The following is a 19,384-nucleotide window of genomic DNA, read 5'->3' on the forward strand; positions in this document are numbered from 1 at the left end:
GGCTCCACCTAGTGGATATACACTACACAAGGCCCCTCTTGCTTGGTAAGCTACTCTGGCTCCACCTAGTGGATATACACTACACAAGGCCACTCTTGCTTGGTAAGCTACTCTGGCTCCCCCTAGTGGATATACACTACACAAGGCCCCTCTTGCTTGGTAAGCTACTCTGGCTCCCCCTAGTGGATATACAAAACACAAGGCCCCTCTTGATTGGCGAGCTACTCTGGCTCCCCCTAGTGGATATGCACTACACAAGACTCCTCTTGTTTGGTAAGCTACTCTGGCTCCCCCTAGTGGATATACACTACACAAGGCCCCTCTTGTTTGGTAAGCTACTCTGGCTCCCCCTAGTGGATATACACTACTCAAGGCTCCTCTTGTTTGGTAAGCTACTCTGGCTCCCCCTAGTGGATATACACTACACAAGCCTCCTCTTGCTTGGTAAGCTACTCTCCCCCTAGTGGAAAAGGTATGCATTAGAACGCAAATATGGCCTCCATCTCCACTCTGACCCTCTGACACTCTGACACTCTGACCGGTTGCTAATATGTTGTAATGATAATAGCCATTTCATTAGTACCATGTCTTTACTGTGGATGATGATATGAGTGATTATATCATCTCAGGAAAATAATTATTATGATGGTGAATAAATCATCACAGGAAAACAATGACTACCTGTGTGTGAAAAGCGATGTGTTTTATGTAGGATATACCATGTAATCAGCCTGTAGAAACACCAGAGTCATTCAGCCTAGAAAGATATATTGTATATACATACAGAGCGTTCGGAAAGGATTCAGGCCCCTTGAGTTTTTCCACATCTTGTTACGTTACAGCCTTATTCTAAACTGGATTAAATAAAACATGTTTCTCATCAATCTACACACCCCATAATGACATCACAATACCCCATAATGACATCACAATACCCCATAATGACATCACAATACCCCATAATGACATCACAATGGCAGATCTGGAAGATTCTGGCTGACTGGCGGATCCTGGCTGAATGGCGGATCTGGAAGATTCTGGCTGACTGGCGGATCCTGGCTGAATGGCGGATCTGGAAGATTCTGGCTGACTGGCGGCTCTGGCTGCTCCATGCAGTCTGGCAGCTCTGGCTGATCCATGCAGACTGGCAGCTCTGGCTGATCCATGCAGACTGGCAGCTCTGGCTGATCCATGCAGACTGGCAGCTCTGACTGCGCTGAACAGGCAGGAGACTCCGGCAGCGCTGGAGAGGAGGAAGGCTCTGGCAGCGCTAAACAGGCGGAAGACTCCGACAGCGCTGGAGAGGAGGAAGACTCTGGCAGCGTTAAACAGGCGGGAGACTCCGACAGCGCTGGAGAGGAGGAAGGCTCTGGCAGCGCTAAACAGGCGGGAGACTCCGACAGCGCTGGAGAGGAGGAAGGCTCTGACTGCGCTAAACAGGCGGGAGACTCCGACAGCGCTGGAGAGGAGGAAGGCTCTGACTGCGCTAAACAGGCGGGAGACTCCGACAGCGCTGGAGAGGAGGAAGGCTCTGACTGCGCTAAACAGGCGGGAGACTCCGACAGCGCTGGAGAGGAGGAAGGCTCTGACTGCGCTAAACAGGCGGGAGACTCCGACAGCGCTGGAGAGGAGGAAGGCTCTGACTGCGCTAAACAGGCGGGAGACTCCGACAGCGCTGGAGAGGAGGAAGGCTCTGGCAGCGCTAAACAGGCGGGAGACTCCGACAGCGCTGGAGAGGAGGAAGGCTCTGACTGCGCTGAACAGGCGGGAGACTCCGACAGCGCTGGAGAGGAGGAAGGCTCTGACTGCGCTGAACAGGCGGGAGACTCCGACAGCGCTGGAGAGGAGGAAGGCTCTGGCAGCGCTAAACAGGCGGGAGACTCCGACAGCGCTGGAGAGGAGGAAGGCTCTGACTGCGCTGAACAGGCAGGAGACTCCGGCAGCGCTGGAGAGGAGGAAGGCTCTGGCAGCGCTAAACAGGCGGGAGACTCAGACCACGCTGGCTCAGACCACGCTGGCTCTGACTGCGCTGAACAGGCGGGAGACTCCGGCAGCGCTGTAGAGGAGGAAGGCTCTGGCAGCGCTAGATAGGCAGGAGACTCCGGCAGAGCTGGAGAGGAGGAAGGCTCTGGCAGTGCTGGACAGGCGCACTGTAGGCCTGATGCGTGGTGCCGGTACTGGTGGTACTGGGCCGAGAACACGCACAGGAAGCCTGGTGCGGGGAGCTGCCACCGGAGGGCTGGTGTGTGGAGGTGGCACAGGATGGACCGGACCGTGAAGGCGTACTGGAGATCTTGAGAGCAGGGCTGGCACAGGACGTGCAAGGCTAGGGAGGTGCACAGGAGGCCTAGTGCGTGAGGCTGGCACAATCTTCACCAGCCGACTAACACGCACCTCAGGACGAGTATGGAGCGCTGACCCAGGTGCCATCAAATCCCGACACGCTCCGTCGGGCGAATTCCGTACCTAAAGCACCAACACAGCAACTCCCTCATAACTCTCTCCTCCAATTTCCCCATTAACTCCTTCACAGTCTCTGCTTCGCTCACCTCCAACACCAGCTCTGGTTCTGAGCTCCTCCTTGGCTCCTCACGATAAACAGGGGGAGTTGGCTCAGGTCTGAACCCTGACTCTGCCACACTCTCCCTGAGCCCCCCCCCAATACATTTTTGGGGCTGACTCTCGGGCTTCCTTCCGCGCCGCCGTGCTTGTTTCTCCAACTCCATTCTCCTATACCCCTCCTCGCACTGCTCCAGCGAATCCCAGGCGGGCTCCGGCACTCTCCCTGGGTCGACCGCCCACCTGTCTATTTCCTCCCAAGTCGTATACTCCAGACTTTGTAGCTCCTGCTGCTGCTGCCTGTCACCACGCCGCTTGGTCGTGTTGTGGTGGGTGATTCTGTTCACGGTTTTCTTTAGGTGAAAGAGAGTCGGACCAACATGCAGCGTGGTATTCTTGATACATATTTAATGAAGACCAAAAAAACGAACAACACAAAAACAACAAACGTAACGTGAAAACCTAAACAGCCTATCTGGTGACAACAAACACAAAGACAGGAACAATCACCCACGAAACACTCAAAGAATATGGCTGACTAAATATGGTTCCCAATCAGAGACAACGATAATCACCTGCCTCTGATTGAGAACCAATTCAGACAGCCATAGACTTTGCTAGAGAACCCCACTAAACCAAAATCCCAATACCTACAAAAACCCCAAGACAAAACACACCACATAAATAAAACCATGTCACACCCTGGCCTGACCAAAATAATAAAGAAAACACAAAATATAACAGTGACAATGATGGGTCTGTTGATATGAGGATGATGGGTCTGTTAATATGAGAATGATGGGTCTGTTGATATAAGAATGATGGGTCTGTTGATACGAGGATGATGGGTCTGTTGATAGGATGATGGGTCTGTTGATATGATGATGGGTCTGTTGATATGAGGACGATGGGTCTGTTGATAGGATGATGTGTCTGTTGATATGATGATGGGTCTGTTAATATGAGAATGATGGGTCTGTTGATATAAGAATGATGGGTCTGTTGATATGAGGATGATGGGTCTGTTGATAGGATGATGGGTCTGTTGATATGATGATGAGTCTGTTGATATGAGGACGATGGGTCTGTTGATAGGATGATGTGTCTGTTGATATGATGATGGGTCTGTTGATATGAGGACGATGGGTCTGTTGATAGGATGATGTGTCTGTTGATATGATGATGGGTCTGTTGATATGAGGATGATGGGTCTGTTGATATGAGGATGATGAGTTTGTTGATAGGATGATGGGTCTGTTGATATGATGATGGGTCTGTTGATATGATGATGGGTCTGTTGATAGGATGATGGACCTGTTGATATGATGATGGGTCTGTTGATATGAGGGTGATGGGTCTGTTGATATGATGATGGGTCTGTTGATATGAGGATGATGGGTCTGTTGATAGGATGATGGGTCCGTTGATAGGATGATGGGTCTGTTGATATGAGGATGGGTCTGTTGATAGGATGATGGGTCTGTTGATAGGGTGATGGGTCTGTTGATAGGATGATGGGTCTGTTGATATGAGGATGATGGGTCTGTTGATAGGATGATGGGTCTGTTGATAGGGTGATGGGTCTGTTGATAGGATGATGGGTCTGTTGATAGGGTGATGGGTTTGTTGATAGGGTGATGGGTCTGTTGATAGGATGATGGGTCTGTTGATAGGATGATGGGTCTGTTGATATGAGGATGATGGGTCTGTTGATAGGATGATGGGTCTGTTGATATGATGATGGGTCTGTTGATATGAGGACGATGGGTCTGTTGATAGGGTGATGTGTCTGTTGATATGATGATGGGTCTGTTGATATGATGATGGGTCTGTTGATAGGATGATGGGTCTGTTGATACGATGATGGGTCTGTTGATAGGATGATGGTTCTGTTGATATGATGATGGGTCTGTTGATATGATGATGAGTCTGTTGATAGGGTGATGGGTCTGTTGATAGGATGATGGTTCTGTTGATATGATGATGGGTCTGTTGATATGATGATGAGTCTGTTGATAGGGTGATGGGTCTGTTGATAGGATGATGGTTCTGTTGATATGATGATGGGTCTGTTGATATGATGATGAGTCTGTTGATAGGGTGATGGGTCTGTTGATAGGATGATGGGTCTGTTGATATGAGGATGATGGGTCTGTTGATAGGATGATGGGTCTGTTGATAGGGTGATGGGTCTGTTGATAGGGTGATGGGTCTGTTGATATGAGAATGGGTCTGTTGATAGGATGATGGGTCTGTTGGTAGGATTATGGGCCTGTTGATAGGATGATGGGTCTGTTGATATGAGGATGATGGGTCTGTTGATAGGATGATGGGCCTGTTGATAGGATGATGGGTCTGTTGATAGGATGATGGGTCTGTTGATAGGATGATGGGTCTGTTGATAGGATGATGGGTCTGTTGATAGGATGGCGGGTCTGTTGATAGGGTGATGGGTCTTTTGATAGGGTGATGGGTCTGTTGATAGGATGATGGTTCTGTTGATATGATGATGGGTCTGTTGATATGATGATGAGTCTGTTGATAGGGTGATGGGTCTGTTGATAGGATGATGGTTCTGTTGATATGATGATGGGTCTGTTGATATGATGATGAGTCTGTTGATAGGGTGATGGGTCTGTTGATAGGATGATGGGTCTGTTGATATGAGGATGATGGGTCTGTTGATAGGATGATGGGTCTGTTGATAGGGTGATGGGTCTGTTGATAGGGTGATGGGTCTGTTGATATGAGAATGGGTCTGTTGATAGGATGATGGGTCTGTTGGTAGGATTATGGGCCTGTTGATAGGATGATGGGTCTGTTGATATGAGGATGATGGGTCTGTTGATAGGATGATGGGCCTGTTGATAGGATGATGGGTCTGTTGATAGGATGATGGGTCTGTTGATAGGATGATGGGTCTGTTGATAGGATGATGGGTCTGTTGATAGGATGGCGGGTCTGTTGATAGGGTGATGGGTCTTTTGATAGGAAGATGATGGAGCTGTTGATAGGATGATGGGTCTGTTGATAGGATGATGGGTCTGTTGATAGGGTGATGGGTCTGTTGATAGGATGATGGGTCTGTTGATAGGATGAAGGGTCTGTTGATAGGATGATGGGTATGTTGATAGGGTGATGGGTCTGTTGATATGATGATGGGTCTGTTGATAGGATGATGGGTCTGTTGATATGAGGATGATGGGTCTGTTGATAGGATGATGGGTCTGTTGATAGGATGATGGGCCTGTTGATAGGATGATGGGTCTGTTGATAGGATGATGGGTCTGTTGATAGGGTGATGGGTCTGTTGATATGCGGATGATGGGTCTGTTGATAGGATGATGGGTCTGTTGATAGGGTGATGGGTCTGTTGATAGGATGATGGGTCTCTTGATAGGGTGATGGGTCTGTTGATAGGGTGATGGGTCTGTTGATGGGAAGATGATGGAGCTGTTGATAGGATGATGGGTCTGTTGATAGGATGAAGGGTATGTTGATAGGATGATGGGTATGTTGATAGGGTGATGGGTCTGTTGATATGATGATGGGTCTGTTGATAGGATGATGGGTCTGTTGATATGAGGATGATGGGTCTGTTGATAGGATGATGGGTCTGTTGATAGGATGATGGGCCTGTTGATAGGATGATGGGTCTGTTGATAGGGTGATGGGTCTGTTGATAGGATGATGGGTCTGTTGATATGAGGATGATGGGTCTGTTGATAGGATGATGGGTCTGTTGATAGGGTGATGGGTCTGTTGATAGGATGATGGGTCTGTTGATAGGGTGATGGGTCTGTTGATATGAGGATGATGGGTCTGTTGATAGGATGATGGGTCTGTTGATATGAGGATGATTGGTCTGTTGATAGGATGATGGGTCTGTTGATAGGATGATGGGTCCGTTGATAGGATGATGGGTCTGTTGATATGAGGATGGGTCTGTTGATAGGATGATGGGTCTGTTGATAGGGTGATGGGTCTGTTGATAGGATGATGGGTCTGTTGATATGAGGGTGATGGGTCTGTTGATATGATGATGGGTCTGTTGATATGAGGATGATGGGTCTGTTGATAGGATGATGGGTCTGTTGATAGGATGATGGGTCCGTTGATAGGATGATGGGTCTGTTGATATGAGGATGGGTCTGTTGATAGGATGATGATGGGTCTGATGATGGGTCTGTTGATAGGGTGATGGGTCTGTTGATAGGGTGATGGGTCTGTTGATATGATAATGGGTCTGTTGGTAGGATTATGGGCCTGTTGATAGGATGATGGTCTGTTGATATGAGGATGATGGGTCTGTTGATAGGATGATGGAGCTGTTGATTGGATGATGGGTCTGTTGATAGGATGATGGGCCTGTTGATAGGATGATGGGTCTGTTGATAGGGTGATGGGTCTGTTGATAGGATGATGGGTCTGTTGATATGAGGATGATGGGTCTGTTGATAGGATGATGGGTCTGTTGATAGGGTGATGGGTCTGTTGATAGGATGATGGGTCTGTTGATATGAGGATGATGGGTCTGTTGATAGGGTGATGGGTCTGTTGATAGGGTGATGGGTCTGTTGATATGAGAATGGGTCTGTTGATAGGATGATGGGTCTGTTGGTAGGATTATGGGCCTGTTGATAGGATGATGGGTCTGTTGATAGGATGATGGGTCTGTTGATAGGATGATGGGTCTGTTGATAGGATGATGGGTCTGTTGATAGGATGATGGGTCTGTTGATAGGATGACGGGTCTGTTGATAGGATGACGGGTCTGTTGATAGGAAGATGATGGAGCTGTTGATAGGAGGATGGGTCTGTTGATAGGATGATGGGTCTGTTGATAGGGTGATGGGTCTGTTGATAGGATGATGGGTCTGTTGATAGGATGATGGGTCTGTTGATAGGATGATGGGTATGTTGATAGGGTGATGGGTCTGTTGATATGATGATGGGTCTGTTGATAGGATGATGGGTCTGTTGATATGAGGATGATGGGTCTGTTGATAGGATGATGGGTCTGTTGATAGGATGATGGGCCTGTTGATAGGATGATGGGTCTGTTAATAGGGTGATGGGTCTGTTGATAGGATGATGGGTCTGTTGATAGGATGATGGGTCTGTTGATAGGGTGATGGGTCTGTTGATAGGATGATGGGTCTGTTGATAGGGTGATGGGTCTGTTGATAGGGTGGTGGGTCTGTTGATAGGGTGATGGGTCTGTTGATAGGATGATGGGTCTGTTGATATGAGGATGATTGGTCTGTTGATAGGATGATGGGTCTGTTGATATGATGATGGGTCTGTTGATATGAGGACGATGGGTCTGTTGATAGGGTGATGTGTCTGTTGATATGATGATGGGTCTGTTGATATGATGATGGGTCTGTTGATAGGATGATGGGTCTGTTGATAGGAGGATGATGGGTCTGTTGATATGAGGATGATGGGTCTGTTGATAGGATGATGGGTCTGTTGATAGGATGATGGGTCTGTTGATATTAGGATGGGTCTGTTGATAGGGTGATGGGTCTGTTGATAGGATGATAGGTCTGTTGATAGGATGATGGGTCTGTTGATATGATGATGGGTCTGTTGATAGGGTGATAGGTCTGTTGATAGGATGATGGGTCTGTTTATATGATTTATTTTATTTTCCAGTTGGTTGCCGGCGGACAGTTCAGAGTCCTCAAAGTTCCCCTGGGCTTCATCAAAGCTCTAGAATGGGTAAGTCATCTCTCTCTCTCTCTCTCTCTCTCTCTCTCTCTCTCTCTCTCTCTCTAGTTAGTCTCTGACCAGGAACAACACTAGGTTCAGAGTTAGTCTCTAACTAGGAACAACAATAGGTCCAGAGTTAGTCTCTAACTAGGAACAACACTAGGTTCAGAGTTAGTCTCTGACCAGGAACAACAATAGGCCCAGAGTTGGTCTCTGACCAGGAACAACACTAGGCCCAGAGTTAGTCAGTTAGTTTCATATTTAAACATTCAAAATGTACAACAATTCCATGTGAGTCTGATAACTAGAATGTGTAGACTTTCCAAGATATAGTTTATGTCATCCTATCATCAGTAACCATGTCTCAGACGCCAACTGATCTGACATCATATTCATTAAGTACCAACTTATATTTTCAACTGGTTGGATTAATGAAATATGGTTCCGTTTCCCATCTTTTGATGTTACCAGAATCGCTATGTTAACAAAGGGCTTTTCAAAAGTCAACTCTAGAGTAGAGAGAGAGAGAAACGGGGGGAAAGGGGAAACATCCCCAACAGGCCAACGTCATGACACTATCCAGGAGGTGTACAGAAACAGGAGACAGGCTCCTGCTAGTATGTGCTGTTGCTGCTGTTGCAGTTTGCACAAGCCAAGACTACTTAGTTATATCAAATGTCATGTGTCTATCTCTAGAGTGGCAAACAGCACTATTTCAGTGGTATTCTAGAGTAGCAAACAGCACTATTTCAGTGGTATTCTAGAGTAGCAGACAGCACTATTTCAGTGGTATTCTAGAGTAGCAGACAGCACTATTTCAGTGGTATTCTAGAGTAGCAAACAACACTATTTCAGTGGTATTCTAGAGTAGCAGACAGCACTATTTCAGTGGTATTCTAGAGTAGCAGACAGCACTATTTCAGTGGTATTCTAGAGTAGCAGACAGCACTATTTCAGTGGTATTCTAGAGTAGCAGACAGCACTATTTCAGTGGTATTCTAGAGTAGCAGACAGCACTATTTCAGTGGTATTCTAGAGTAGCAGACAGCACTATTTCAGTGGTATTCTAGAGTAGCAGACAGCACTATTTCAGTGGTATTCTAGAGTAGCAGACAGCACTATTTCAGTGGTATTCTAGAGTAGCAGACAGCACTATTTCAGTGGTATTCTAGAGTAGCAGACAGCACTATTTCAGTGGTATTCTAGAGTAGCAGACAGCACTATTTCAGTGGTATTCTAGAGTAGCAGACAGCACTATTTCAGTGGTATTCGCCTACTGCAGTGATTCGCCAACCAGGGCTGCTAGAACCCTGTACGCTGTACTATGGCCCTCACACAAAACAGGAGACAAACTATCCTCATGAGAGATTGACTTCTACGTGAGTCACAACTGACAAACTGAAAGTTTAATGCAAAAAAAACAAACAATTGAAAGGCAGCGCCGTACCAGTGGGACCTCTCGTCCTACAACACTTCAGATTCACTTCCGTCTTATCTGTTGATGTGCTTTTTGAATACGTAATTAACCGGAACAACAACAACAACAACAACAACAACAACAACAACATAACCTGAGAGAGTCATGGCGACATGTGGTGGCCGCGGTGACTCATGACACCCTGCCCAGGTCATCACAGTCTGTCCAGGGAATACTACAACAGTACCAGCTAGATGACTCTGGTGACACACATCAACACCAAGATAATGAATAACTACAGTTTGGTTATCCAAACTGACCATGCGTTTCACCGTTTTGTGTGTATTCTATGTAACATAGATTCTGAAAGCAGAAACCAGTGGGATTAGACCTAGACGGGTAGCAGCAGTGCTTCCTAATCTGGAAGGCTACTTCAATAGGATGGCCGGTGAGATTATTGTGTTTGTTGTCGCTTGGAGTCGTGAGTGGCCCCCAGGCTGTTTCCCCTCCCACACAAGCATGTACACACAGACACACACACGCACGCACGCACACACACACACACACACACACACACACACACACACACACACACACACACACAGACACACACACACACACACACACACACACCAGTAGACAGACAGATGGCATTGAAATGAGGTGGAAACATAATTGATTCAACCATTGTGTGCCCAGTGGGTTTGAGGTGCCCAGTGGGTTTGAGGTGCCCAGTGGGTTTGTTTTCATGAATACATTTCTTCCTCCTATTACAGTACAAGGTTGATTACTTTACTGCAAGGTTGATCACTTTACTACAAGGTTGATTACTTTACTACAAGGTTAATTACTTTACTACAAGGTTGATTACTTTACTACAGGGTTGATTACTTTACTACAAGGTTGATTACTTTACTACAAGGTTGATTACTTTACTACAAGGTTGATTACTTTACTGCAAGGTTGATCACTTTACTACAAGGTTGATTACTTTACTACAGGGTTGATTACTTTACTACAAGGTTGATTACTTTACTACAGGGTTGATTACTTTACTACAAGGTTGATTACTTTACTACAAGGTTGATTACTTTACTACAAGGTTAATTACTTTACTGCAAGGTTGATCACTTTACTACAAGGTTGATTACTTTACTACAGGGTTGATTACTTTACTACAAGGTTGATTACTTTACTACAGGGTTGATTACTTTACTACAAGGTTGATCACTTTACTACAAGGTTGATCACTTTACTACAAGGTTGATTACTTTACTTCAAGGTTGATTACTTTACTGCAAGGTTGATCACTTTACTACAAGGTTGATTACTTTACTACAGGGTTGATTACTTTACTACAAGGTTGATTACTTTACTACAAGGTTGATTACTTTACTACAAGGTTGATCACTTTACTACAAGGTTGATTACTTTACTGCAAGGTTGATTACTTTACTACAGGGTTGATTACTTTACTACAAGGTTGATTACTTTACTTCAAGGTTGATTACTTTACTTCAAGGTTGATTACTTTACAAGGTTGATTACTTTACTGCAAGGTTGATTACTTTACTACTTTACTACAAGGTTGATTACTTCACTGCAAGGTTGATTACTTTACTACAGGGTTGATTACTTTACTGCAAGGTTGATTACTTCACTGCAAGGTTGATTACTTTACTACAGGGTTGATTACTTTACTGCAAGGTTGATTACTTTACTACTTTACTACAAGGTTGATTACTTTACTGCAAGGTTGATTACTTTACTGCAGGGTTGATTGCTTTACTACTTGATTACTTTACTACAAGGCTGATTACTTTACTGCAAGGTTGATTACTTTACTGCAAGGTTGATTACTTTACTGCAAGGTTGATTACTTTACTACAAGTTTGATTACTTTACTACAATGTTGATTACTTTACTGCAAGGTTGATTACTTTACTACTTGATTACTTTACTACAAGGTTGATTACTTTACTGCAAGGTTGATTACTTTACTACAATGTTGATTACTTTACTACAAGGTTGATTACTTTGCTACAAGGTTGATTACTTTACTGCAAGGTTGATTACTTTACCACAAGGTTGATTACTTTACTACAGGGTTGATTACTTTACTACAGGGTTGATTACTTTACTACTAGGTTGATTACTTTACTACACGGTTGAATACTTTACTACAGGGTTGATTACTTTACTACTAGGTTGATTACTTTACTACACGGTTGAATACTTTACCATGAGGTGGATTACTGCAGATGTGGCCAGGGCAATACATTTCAATGACCGTACTGTGAGACGCCTAAGACAGTGCTACAGGGAGACAGGACGGACAGCTGATCGTCCTCGCAGTGGCAGACCACGTGTAACAACACCTGCACAGGATCGGTACATCCAAACATCACACCTGCGGGACAGGTACAGGATGGCAACAACAACTGCCCGAGTTACACTAGGAACGCACAATCCCTCCATCAGTGCTCAGACTGTCCGCAATAGGCTGAGAGAGACTGGACTGAGGGCTTGTAGGCCTGTTGTAAGGCAGGTCCTCACCAGAAATCACCAGCAACAACTTCGCCTATGGGCACAAACCCACCGTCGCTGGACCAGACAGGATTGGCAAAAAGTGCTCTTCACTGATGAGTCACGGTTTTGTCTCACCAGGGGTGATGGTTAGATTCGCGTTTATCGTCAAAGGATTAAAAAACAACATTTATTTCACCTTTAGTTAACCAGGTAGGCCAGTTGAGAACAAGTTCTCATTTACAACTGCAACCTGGCCAAGATAAAGCAAAGCAGTGCGACAAAAAACAACAACACAGAGTTACACGTGGGATAAAGTACAGTCAATAACACAATAGAAAAATCTATATACAGTGTGTGCAAATGGAGTAAGGAGGTAAGGCAATAAATAGGCCATAGGAGCGAAGTAATTACAATTTAGCAAATTAACACTGGAGTGATAGATGAGCAGATGATGATGTGCAAGTAGAAATACTGGTGTGCAAAAGAGCAGCAAAGTTAATAAAAACAATATGTGGTAGATAGTTGGATGGGCTATTTACAGATGGGCTATGTACAGGTACAGCGATCGGTAAGCTGCTCAGACAGCTGATGCTTAAAGTTAGTGAGGGAGATATAAGTCTCCAACTTCAGCGATTTTTGCAATTCGTTCCAGCCATTGGCCGCAGAGAACTGGAAGGAAAGGCGGACAAAGTAAGTGTTGGCTTTGGGGATGACCAGCGCAATATACCTGTTGGAGCACGTGCTACGGGTGGGTGTTGTTATAGTGACCAGTGAGCTGAGATAAGGCGGAGCTTTACCTAGCAAAGACTTATAGAGGACCTCGAGCCAGTGGGTCTGGCGACTAATATGTAGTGAGGGCCAGCCGATGAGAGCATACAGGTCGCAGTGGTGGGTGGTATATGGGGCTTTGGTGACAAAATGGATGGCACTGTGATAGACTGCATCCAGTTTGCTGAGTAGAGTGTTGGAGGCTATTTTGTAAATGACATCGCCGAAGTCGAGGATTGGTAGGATAGTCAGTTTTACGAGGGTATGTTTGGCAGCGTTAGTGAAGGATGCTTTGTTGCGAAATAGGAAGCCAATTCTAGATTTAATTTTGGATTGGAGATGCCTAATATGAGTCTGGAAGGAGAGTTTACAGTCTAGCCAGACACCTAGGTATTTGTAGTTGTCCACATATTCTAAGTCAGAACCTTCCAGAGTAGTGATGCTAGTCGGGCGGGTGGATGCGGGCAGCGATCGGTTGAAGAGCATGCATTTAGTTTTACTCGTATTTAAGAGCAGTTGGAGGCCACGGAAGGAGAGTTGTATGGCATTGAAGCTCGTTTGGAGGTTAGTTAACACAGTGTCCAAAGAATGGCCAGAAGTATAGAGAAAGAAGGGCCAGATGTGTACAGAATGGTCTCGTCTGCGTAGAGGTGGATCAAGGAATCACCCGCAGGAAGAGCGACATCATTGATGTGTACAAAGAAGAGAGTCGGCCCGATAATTGTTGGTCCGGACAACAGGCCCTCCGATTTGACACACTGAACTCTATCTGAGAAGTAGTTGGTGATCCAGGCGAGGCAGTCATTTGAGAAACCAAGGCTGTCGAGTCTGCCGATAAGAATGTTGTGATTGACAGAGTCAAAAGCCTTGGCCAGGTCGATGAAGACGGCTGCACAGTATTGTCTTTTATCGATGGCGGTTATGATATTGTTTAGTACATTGAGTGTAGCTGAGGTGCACCCGTGACCAGCTCGGAAACCAGATTGCACAGCGGAGAAGGTACGGTGGGATTCGAAATGGTCAGTGATCTGTTTTTTAACTTGGCTTTCGAAGACTTTAGAAAGACAGGCTAGGATAGATATAGGTCGGTAACAGTTTGGGTCTAAAGTGTCCCCCCTTTGAAGAGGGGGACGACCGCGGCAGCTTTCCCATCTTTATGAATATCGGACGATACGAAAGAGAGGTTGAACAGACTAATAATAGGGGTGGCAACAATGGCAGCGGATAATTTTAGAAAGAGAGGGTCCAGATTGTCTAGCCCAGCTGATTTGTACGGGTCCAGGTTTTGCAGCTCTTTCAGAACATCTGCTATCTGGATTTAGGTGAAGGAGAAGCTGGGGAGGCTTGGGCAAGTAGCTGCAGGGGGTGCGGAGCTGTTGGCCGGGTTTGGGGTAGCCAGGAGTAAAGCATGGCCAGCCGTAGAGAAATGCTTCTTGAAACTTTCGATTATCGTGGATTTATCAGTGGTGACATTGTTTCCTAGCCTCAGAGCTAGCATGGACTTTACAGTGTCCCAGGAGGAGGTGCTCTTATTTTCCATGGACTTTACAGTGTCCCAGAAGGAGGTGCTCTTATTCTCCATGGACTTTACAGTGTCACAGAAGGAGGTGCTCTTATTCTCCATGGACTTTACAGTACCCAGAACTTTATGGAATTAGTGCTGCAGGATGCAAATTTATGTTTGAAAAAGCTAGCCTTAAGTTTTCTGACTGTGTATATTGGTTCTTGACTTCCCTAAAAAGTTGCATATCGCGGGGACTATTTGATGCTATTGCAGTCTGCCACAGGATGTTTTTGTGCTGGTCGAGGGCAGTCACATCTGGAGTGAACCACGGGCTATATCTGTTCTTAGTTCAATTTTTTTTAATGGGGCATGCTTATTTAAGATGGTGAGGAAATCGCTTTTAAAGAACAACCAGGCATCCTCTACTGACGGGATGAGGTCAATATCCTTCCAGGATACCCGGGCCAGGTTGATTAGAAAGGCCCTCTCACAGAAGTGTTTTAGGGAGTGTTTGACAGTGATGAGGGCTGGTCATTTGACCGCGGACCCATAATGGATGCAGGCAATGAGTCAGTGATCGCTGAAATCCTGGTTGAAGACAGCAGAGGTGTATTTAGAGGGCAAGTTGGTCAGGATAATATCTATGAGGGTGCCCATGTTTACGGATTTAGGGTTTTACCTGGTAGGTTCCTTGTTTACGGACTTAGGGTTGTACCTGGTGGGTTTGTGTGAGATTGAGGGCATCTAGCTTAGATTGTAGGATGGCCGGTTATCCCAGTTTAGGTCACCTAACAGAACGAACTCTGAAGATAGATGGGGGGGCAATCAATTAACATATGGTGTCCAGGGCACAGCTGGGAACTGAGGGGGGCCTATAACAGGCGACATCAGTGAGAGACTTATTTCTGGAGAGATTCATTTTTTTAAATAGAAGCTCAAACTGTTTCGGCATAGACCTGGAAAGTATGACAGAACTTTGCAGGCCATCTCTGCAGTAGATTGCAACTCCTCCCCCTTTAGCAGTTATATCTTGACCGAAAATTTTGTAGTTGGGGATGGAAATCTCAGAATATTTGGTGGCCTTCCTAAGCCAGGATTCAGACACGGCAAGGACATCAGGGTTGGCAGAGTGTGCTAAAGCAGTGAGTAAAACAAACTTAGGGAGTAGGCTTCTGATGTTAACATGCGTGAACCCAAGGCTTTTACGGTTACAGAAGTCAACCAATGAGAGCGCCTGGGGACACACAGGGCCTGGGTTAACCTCTACATCACTAGAGGAACAGAGGAGGAGTAGGATGAGGGTACGGCTAAAGGCTATCGAAACTGGTCGTCTAGTGCGTTGGGGCAGAGAATAAAAGGAGCAGATTTCTGGACATGGTAGAATCGATTCAGAGCATAATGTGCAGACAGGGGTATGGTGGGGTGCAGGTACAGTGGAGGTAAACCTAGGCATTGAGTGGCGATAAGAGAGGTTGCATCTCTGGAGGCAGTAGTTATGCTGGGTGAGGTCACTGCATGTGTGGGAGGTGGGACAAAAGAGCCCTCTGAGCCATGTTGAGTGGGACTAGGGGCTCCCCAGTAAAATAAAACAATGATAACTACCCTAAACAACAGTATTCAAGGCATATTGACATTAGAGAGAGACATAAAGCGAGGCATAAAGCAATCACAGGTGTTGATTGGGAGAGCTAGCTAAGACAACAATGGGAAAGACAACAACAGCTAATCAGCTAAGACAACACACAGGTAAAATGGTGATGAATGGACAGAGAGGGTTGGTTAACTACACACAGGGCCTGAGTTCGAGGCTGCGGCCGACAGATAAACAAAATAAACAAAAATGGAGTACTGTGATTAATGAACAGTCCAGCAGGCATCAGCTATGTGGCCAAGTGATCATAGGGTCCAGGGGTCAGCAGTAGATGAAACAGGGAAGCCGCTGGGTAGTCGTTACTACGCTAGGCATGTGGGAGACACAGTGTTCATAAAGTTAGCAGGCTGGGGCTAGCAGAAGCTACTTCACCGACGTCCGACAAAGGCCGGTTGAGGACACATCAGACGGAGTTACGTTGGCAGACTAGTCGTGACGGATCGGCAGGGCTCCGTGTAGACAAAGGGTCCAGGCCAATTGGCAAAAGAGGTATTGTAGCTGGAGTCATTTTGTTTGCTAGCCGGGAGATGCGCCTGGCTCGAGGCTAACTGGTGCTAGCTTCGGAAAAGGGTGTTAGCCACTATCGCTAGCTAGCTGCGATGATCCGATGCAAAGGCCCAGAGCTTACGGCAGGAATCCGGTGATGTAGTGGCTTCTAGTCGTGTTAGTGAAGAGTCTGGGAGGCATCAGCTGTGTAGCCGAGTGATCATAGTGTCCACTGAGCAGGCTGGGAGAATGGGCCTGGCTGAAGGCTAGCTTCGGGGCAGCTAGCTAGCTGCGATGATCTGGAGTAATGGTCCAGCGCTTACGGCAGGAATCTGGTGATGTAGTGGAGAAAAGCCGTCCCGTTGATATCGCTCTGTGCAGACTGGCGGGTATTATCCAGGCTAAAAGCGGCTGGTGTCTGAGCTAAAGGTAAAGGCCGCTAAGAGTGGCTAACAATGACTAAATAGCTAGTAGCTAATTAGCTGGTTAGCATCTGGTGGCTAGCTTCTGATGGAGGTTCTAGCTATAAGGTCTAAAAATAGCACATTGGGTGAGGCGGGTTGCCGGAAGGTATATTGAATTTTAAAATGGAAAAGATATTGAAAAATATTGAAATATATACAAAAACAACAAAAAAATATTTACACAGGACAACGACAAAACACGTCTGCACTGCTACGCCATCTTGGATTGCACGTTACACCGAGGCCTGTACTCTGGAGCGGGATCGATTTGGAGGTGCAGGGTCCGTCATAGTCTGGGGCGGTGTGTCACAGCATCATCACACTGAGCCTGTTGTCATTGCAGGCAATCTCAACGCTGTGCGTTACAGGGAAGACTTCCTCCTCCCTCATGTGGTATCCTACAGGCTCATGCTGACATGACCCTCCAGCATGACAATGCCACCAGCCATACTGCTTGTTCTGTGCGCGATTTCCTGCAAGACAGGAATGTCAGTGTTCTGCCATGGACAGAGAAGAGCCCGGATCTCAATCCCATTGAGCACGTCTGGGACCTGTTGAATCGGAGGGTGAGGGCTAGGGCCATTCCCCCCAGAAATGTCCGGGAACTTGCAGGTGCCTTGGTGGAAGAGTGGGGTAACATCTCACAGCAAGAACTGGCAAATCTGGTGCAGTCCATGAGGAGAAGATGCACTGCAGTACTTAATGCAGCTGGTGGCCACAGCAGATACTGACTGTTACTTTTAATTTTGAACCCCCCCTTTTTTCAGGGATACATTATTACATTTCTGTTAGTCACATGTCTGTGGAACTTGTTCAGTTTATGTCCCAGTTGTTGAATCTTGTTATGTTCATACAAACATTTACAGATGTTAATTAAAGTTTGCTGAAAATAAACGCAGTTGACAGTGAGAGGACATTTCTTTTTTTGCTGAGTTTATGTTAGAATCAAAAGTGAAAGAGACAGTTGTACTTGTGAAGGTATGTTTTTTTGTGTTGTGTGGTGTTGTTGATCCCTTGTTTGTGAGTTTTATTGTCAATTAGTCAACCATAACTTTCAAATGAATTGAAGTGTGTTGAACTTGGAGAGTGTTAACTTGGCTTTCACACTGCACATATCAGTCCCTCAGTGTCTCTGAGTGTTGAAATCACACTGTTATTCTTTATTCTCCTGGCCCTGAGTTTTTCTTCTCTTCCCCTCTCCTCATCTTCTTCTCTCTTTCCTCCTCTCCTCTCCTCTTCTTCTCTTTTCTCTTCCCTCCTCTTCTTCTCTCTTCTCTCCTCTCCTCTCCTCTTCTATCCTCTTCTTCTCTTTCCTCTCCTATCCTCTTCTTCTCTCTCCTCCTATCCTCTTCTTCTTTCTCCTCTCCTCTCCTATCCGCTTCTTCTCTCTCTTCTCCTATTCTCTTCTTCTCTCTTCTCTCCTCTCCTATCCTCTTCTTCTCTCTTCCCTCCTCTTCTTCTCTCTTCTCTCCTCTCCTATCCTCTTCTTCTCTCTTCTCTCCTCTCCTATCCTCTTCTTCTCTCTTCTCTCCTCTCTTCTCCTATCCTCTTCTTATCTCTCCTCTCCTCTCCTCTCCTCTCCTCGCCTCGCCTCTCCTCTCCTCTCCTCGCGTCGCCTCTCCTTTCCTTCTCTATTTTCTTCACTCCTCCTCTCCTATCCTCTTATCTCTTCTATTCTCTCCTTTCCTGCAGATCTTTGCCATCTTTGCATTCTCAACATGTGGGAGTTACTCCGGGATGTTCAAGATGAGTGTGGAGTGTAAAAACAGGACCGAGAGCGACCTGAGTATATGGGTGGAATTTGAGTATCCTTTCAGGTTAGTCAAGGTTTCTCTGTTCTCTCTGTTGATCAGGAACAGGACTGTTATGGCCTGCTGACTTATAGACTCAAGGATTGTTCATCATGCGAGTATGGTTAATGATGGAACTTCCTCCAAAACACTATTCCATATCACAAGGTCCGTGACTATCCTCCTGCTCCTCTCTTTCTTCAGGCTTCATCAAGTATACTTTGACGCCCCAACCTGTAAAGGGGGTCCACCCGAGCGTCTCTTCCTGGTTGGTGACTACTCTTCCTCAGCAGAGTTCTTCGTCACCATCGGTGTGTTTGCCTTCCTCTACTCCATGGCTGCGCTCAGCGTCTACGTCTTCGCCCTGGAGAAGTACCGAGAGAACAACAAGGGACCACTCATCGTGAGTGGGGGAGAGTCCCAAGGGAATAGTGTGTACAGGCATGATAAGACAAGACAGATAAGAGCTGCTGCCCCTTGCACTCCCATTCACCAGGT

General features: G+C 46.1%; 1 protein-coding gene across 2 annotated transcripts in view; it reads left to right on the top strand.

The window, feature by feature from the left end:
• Positions 1 to 19,384, top strand: part of LOC110516815 (synaptophysin-like) — a 35,433-nt gene that overhangs the window by 7,860 nt on the left and 8,189 nt on the right. For both annotated transcript variants that reach the window (XM_036947802.1, XM_036947801.1), the window contains exons 2-4: positions 8,221 to 8,286; positions 18,789 to 18,913; positions 19,091 to 19,289. In XM_036947802.1, the coding sequence (XP_036803697.1) occupies positions 8,221 to 8,286; positions 18,789 to 18,913; positions 19,091 to 19,289 (390 nt within the window). The remainder of the gene's footprint in view (positions 1 to 8,220; positions 8,287 to 18,788; positions 18,914 to 19,090; positions 19,290 to 19,384) is intronic.

The sequence above is a fragment of the Oncorhynchus mykiss genome, chromosome 16, assembly GCF_013265735.2.
Source record: "Oncorhynchus mykiss isolate Arlee chromosome 16, USDA_OmykA_1.1, whole genome shotgun sequence".
Taxonomy (NCBI): Eukaryota; Metazoa; Chordata; class Actinopteri; order Salmoniformes; family Salmonidae; genus Oncorhynchus; species Oncorhynchus mykiss.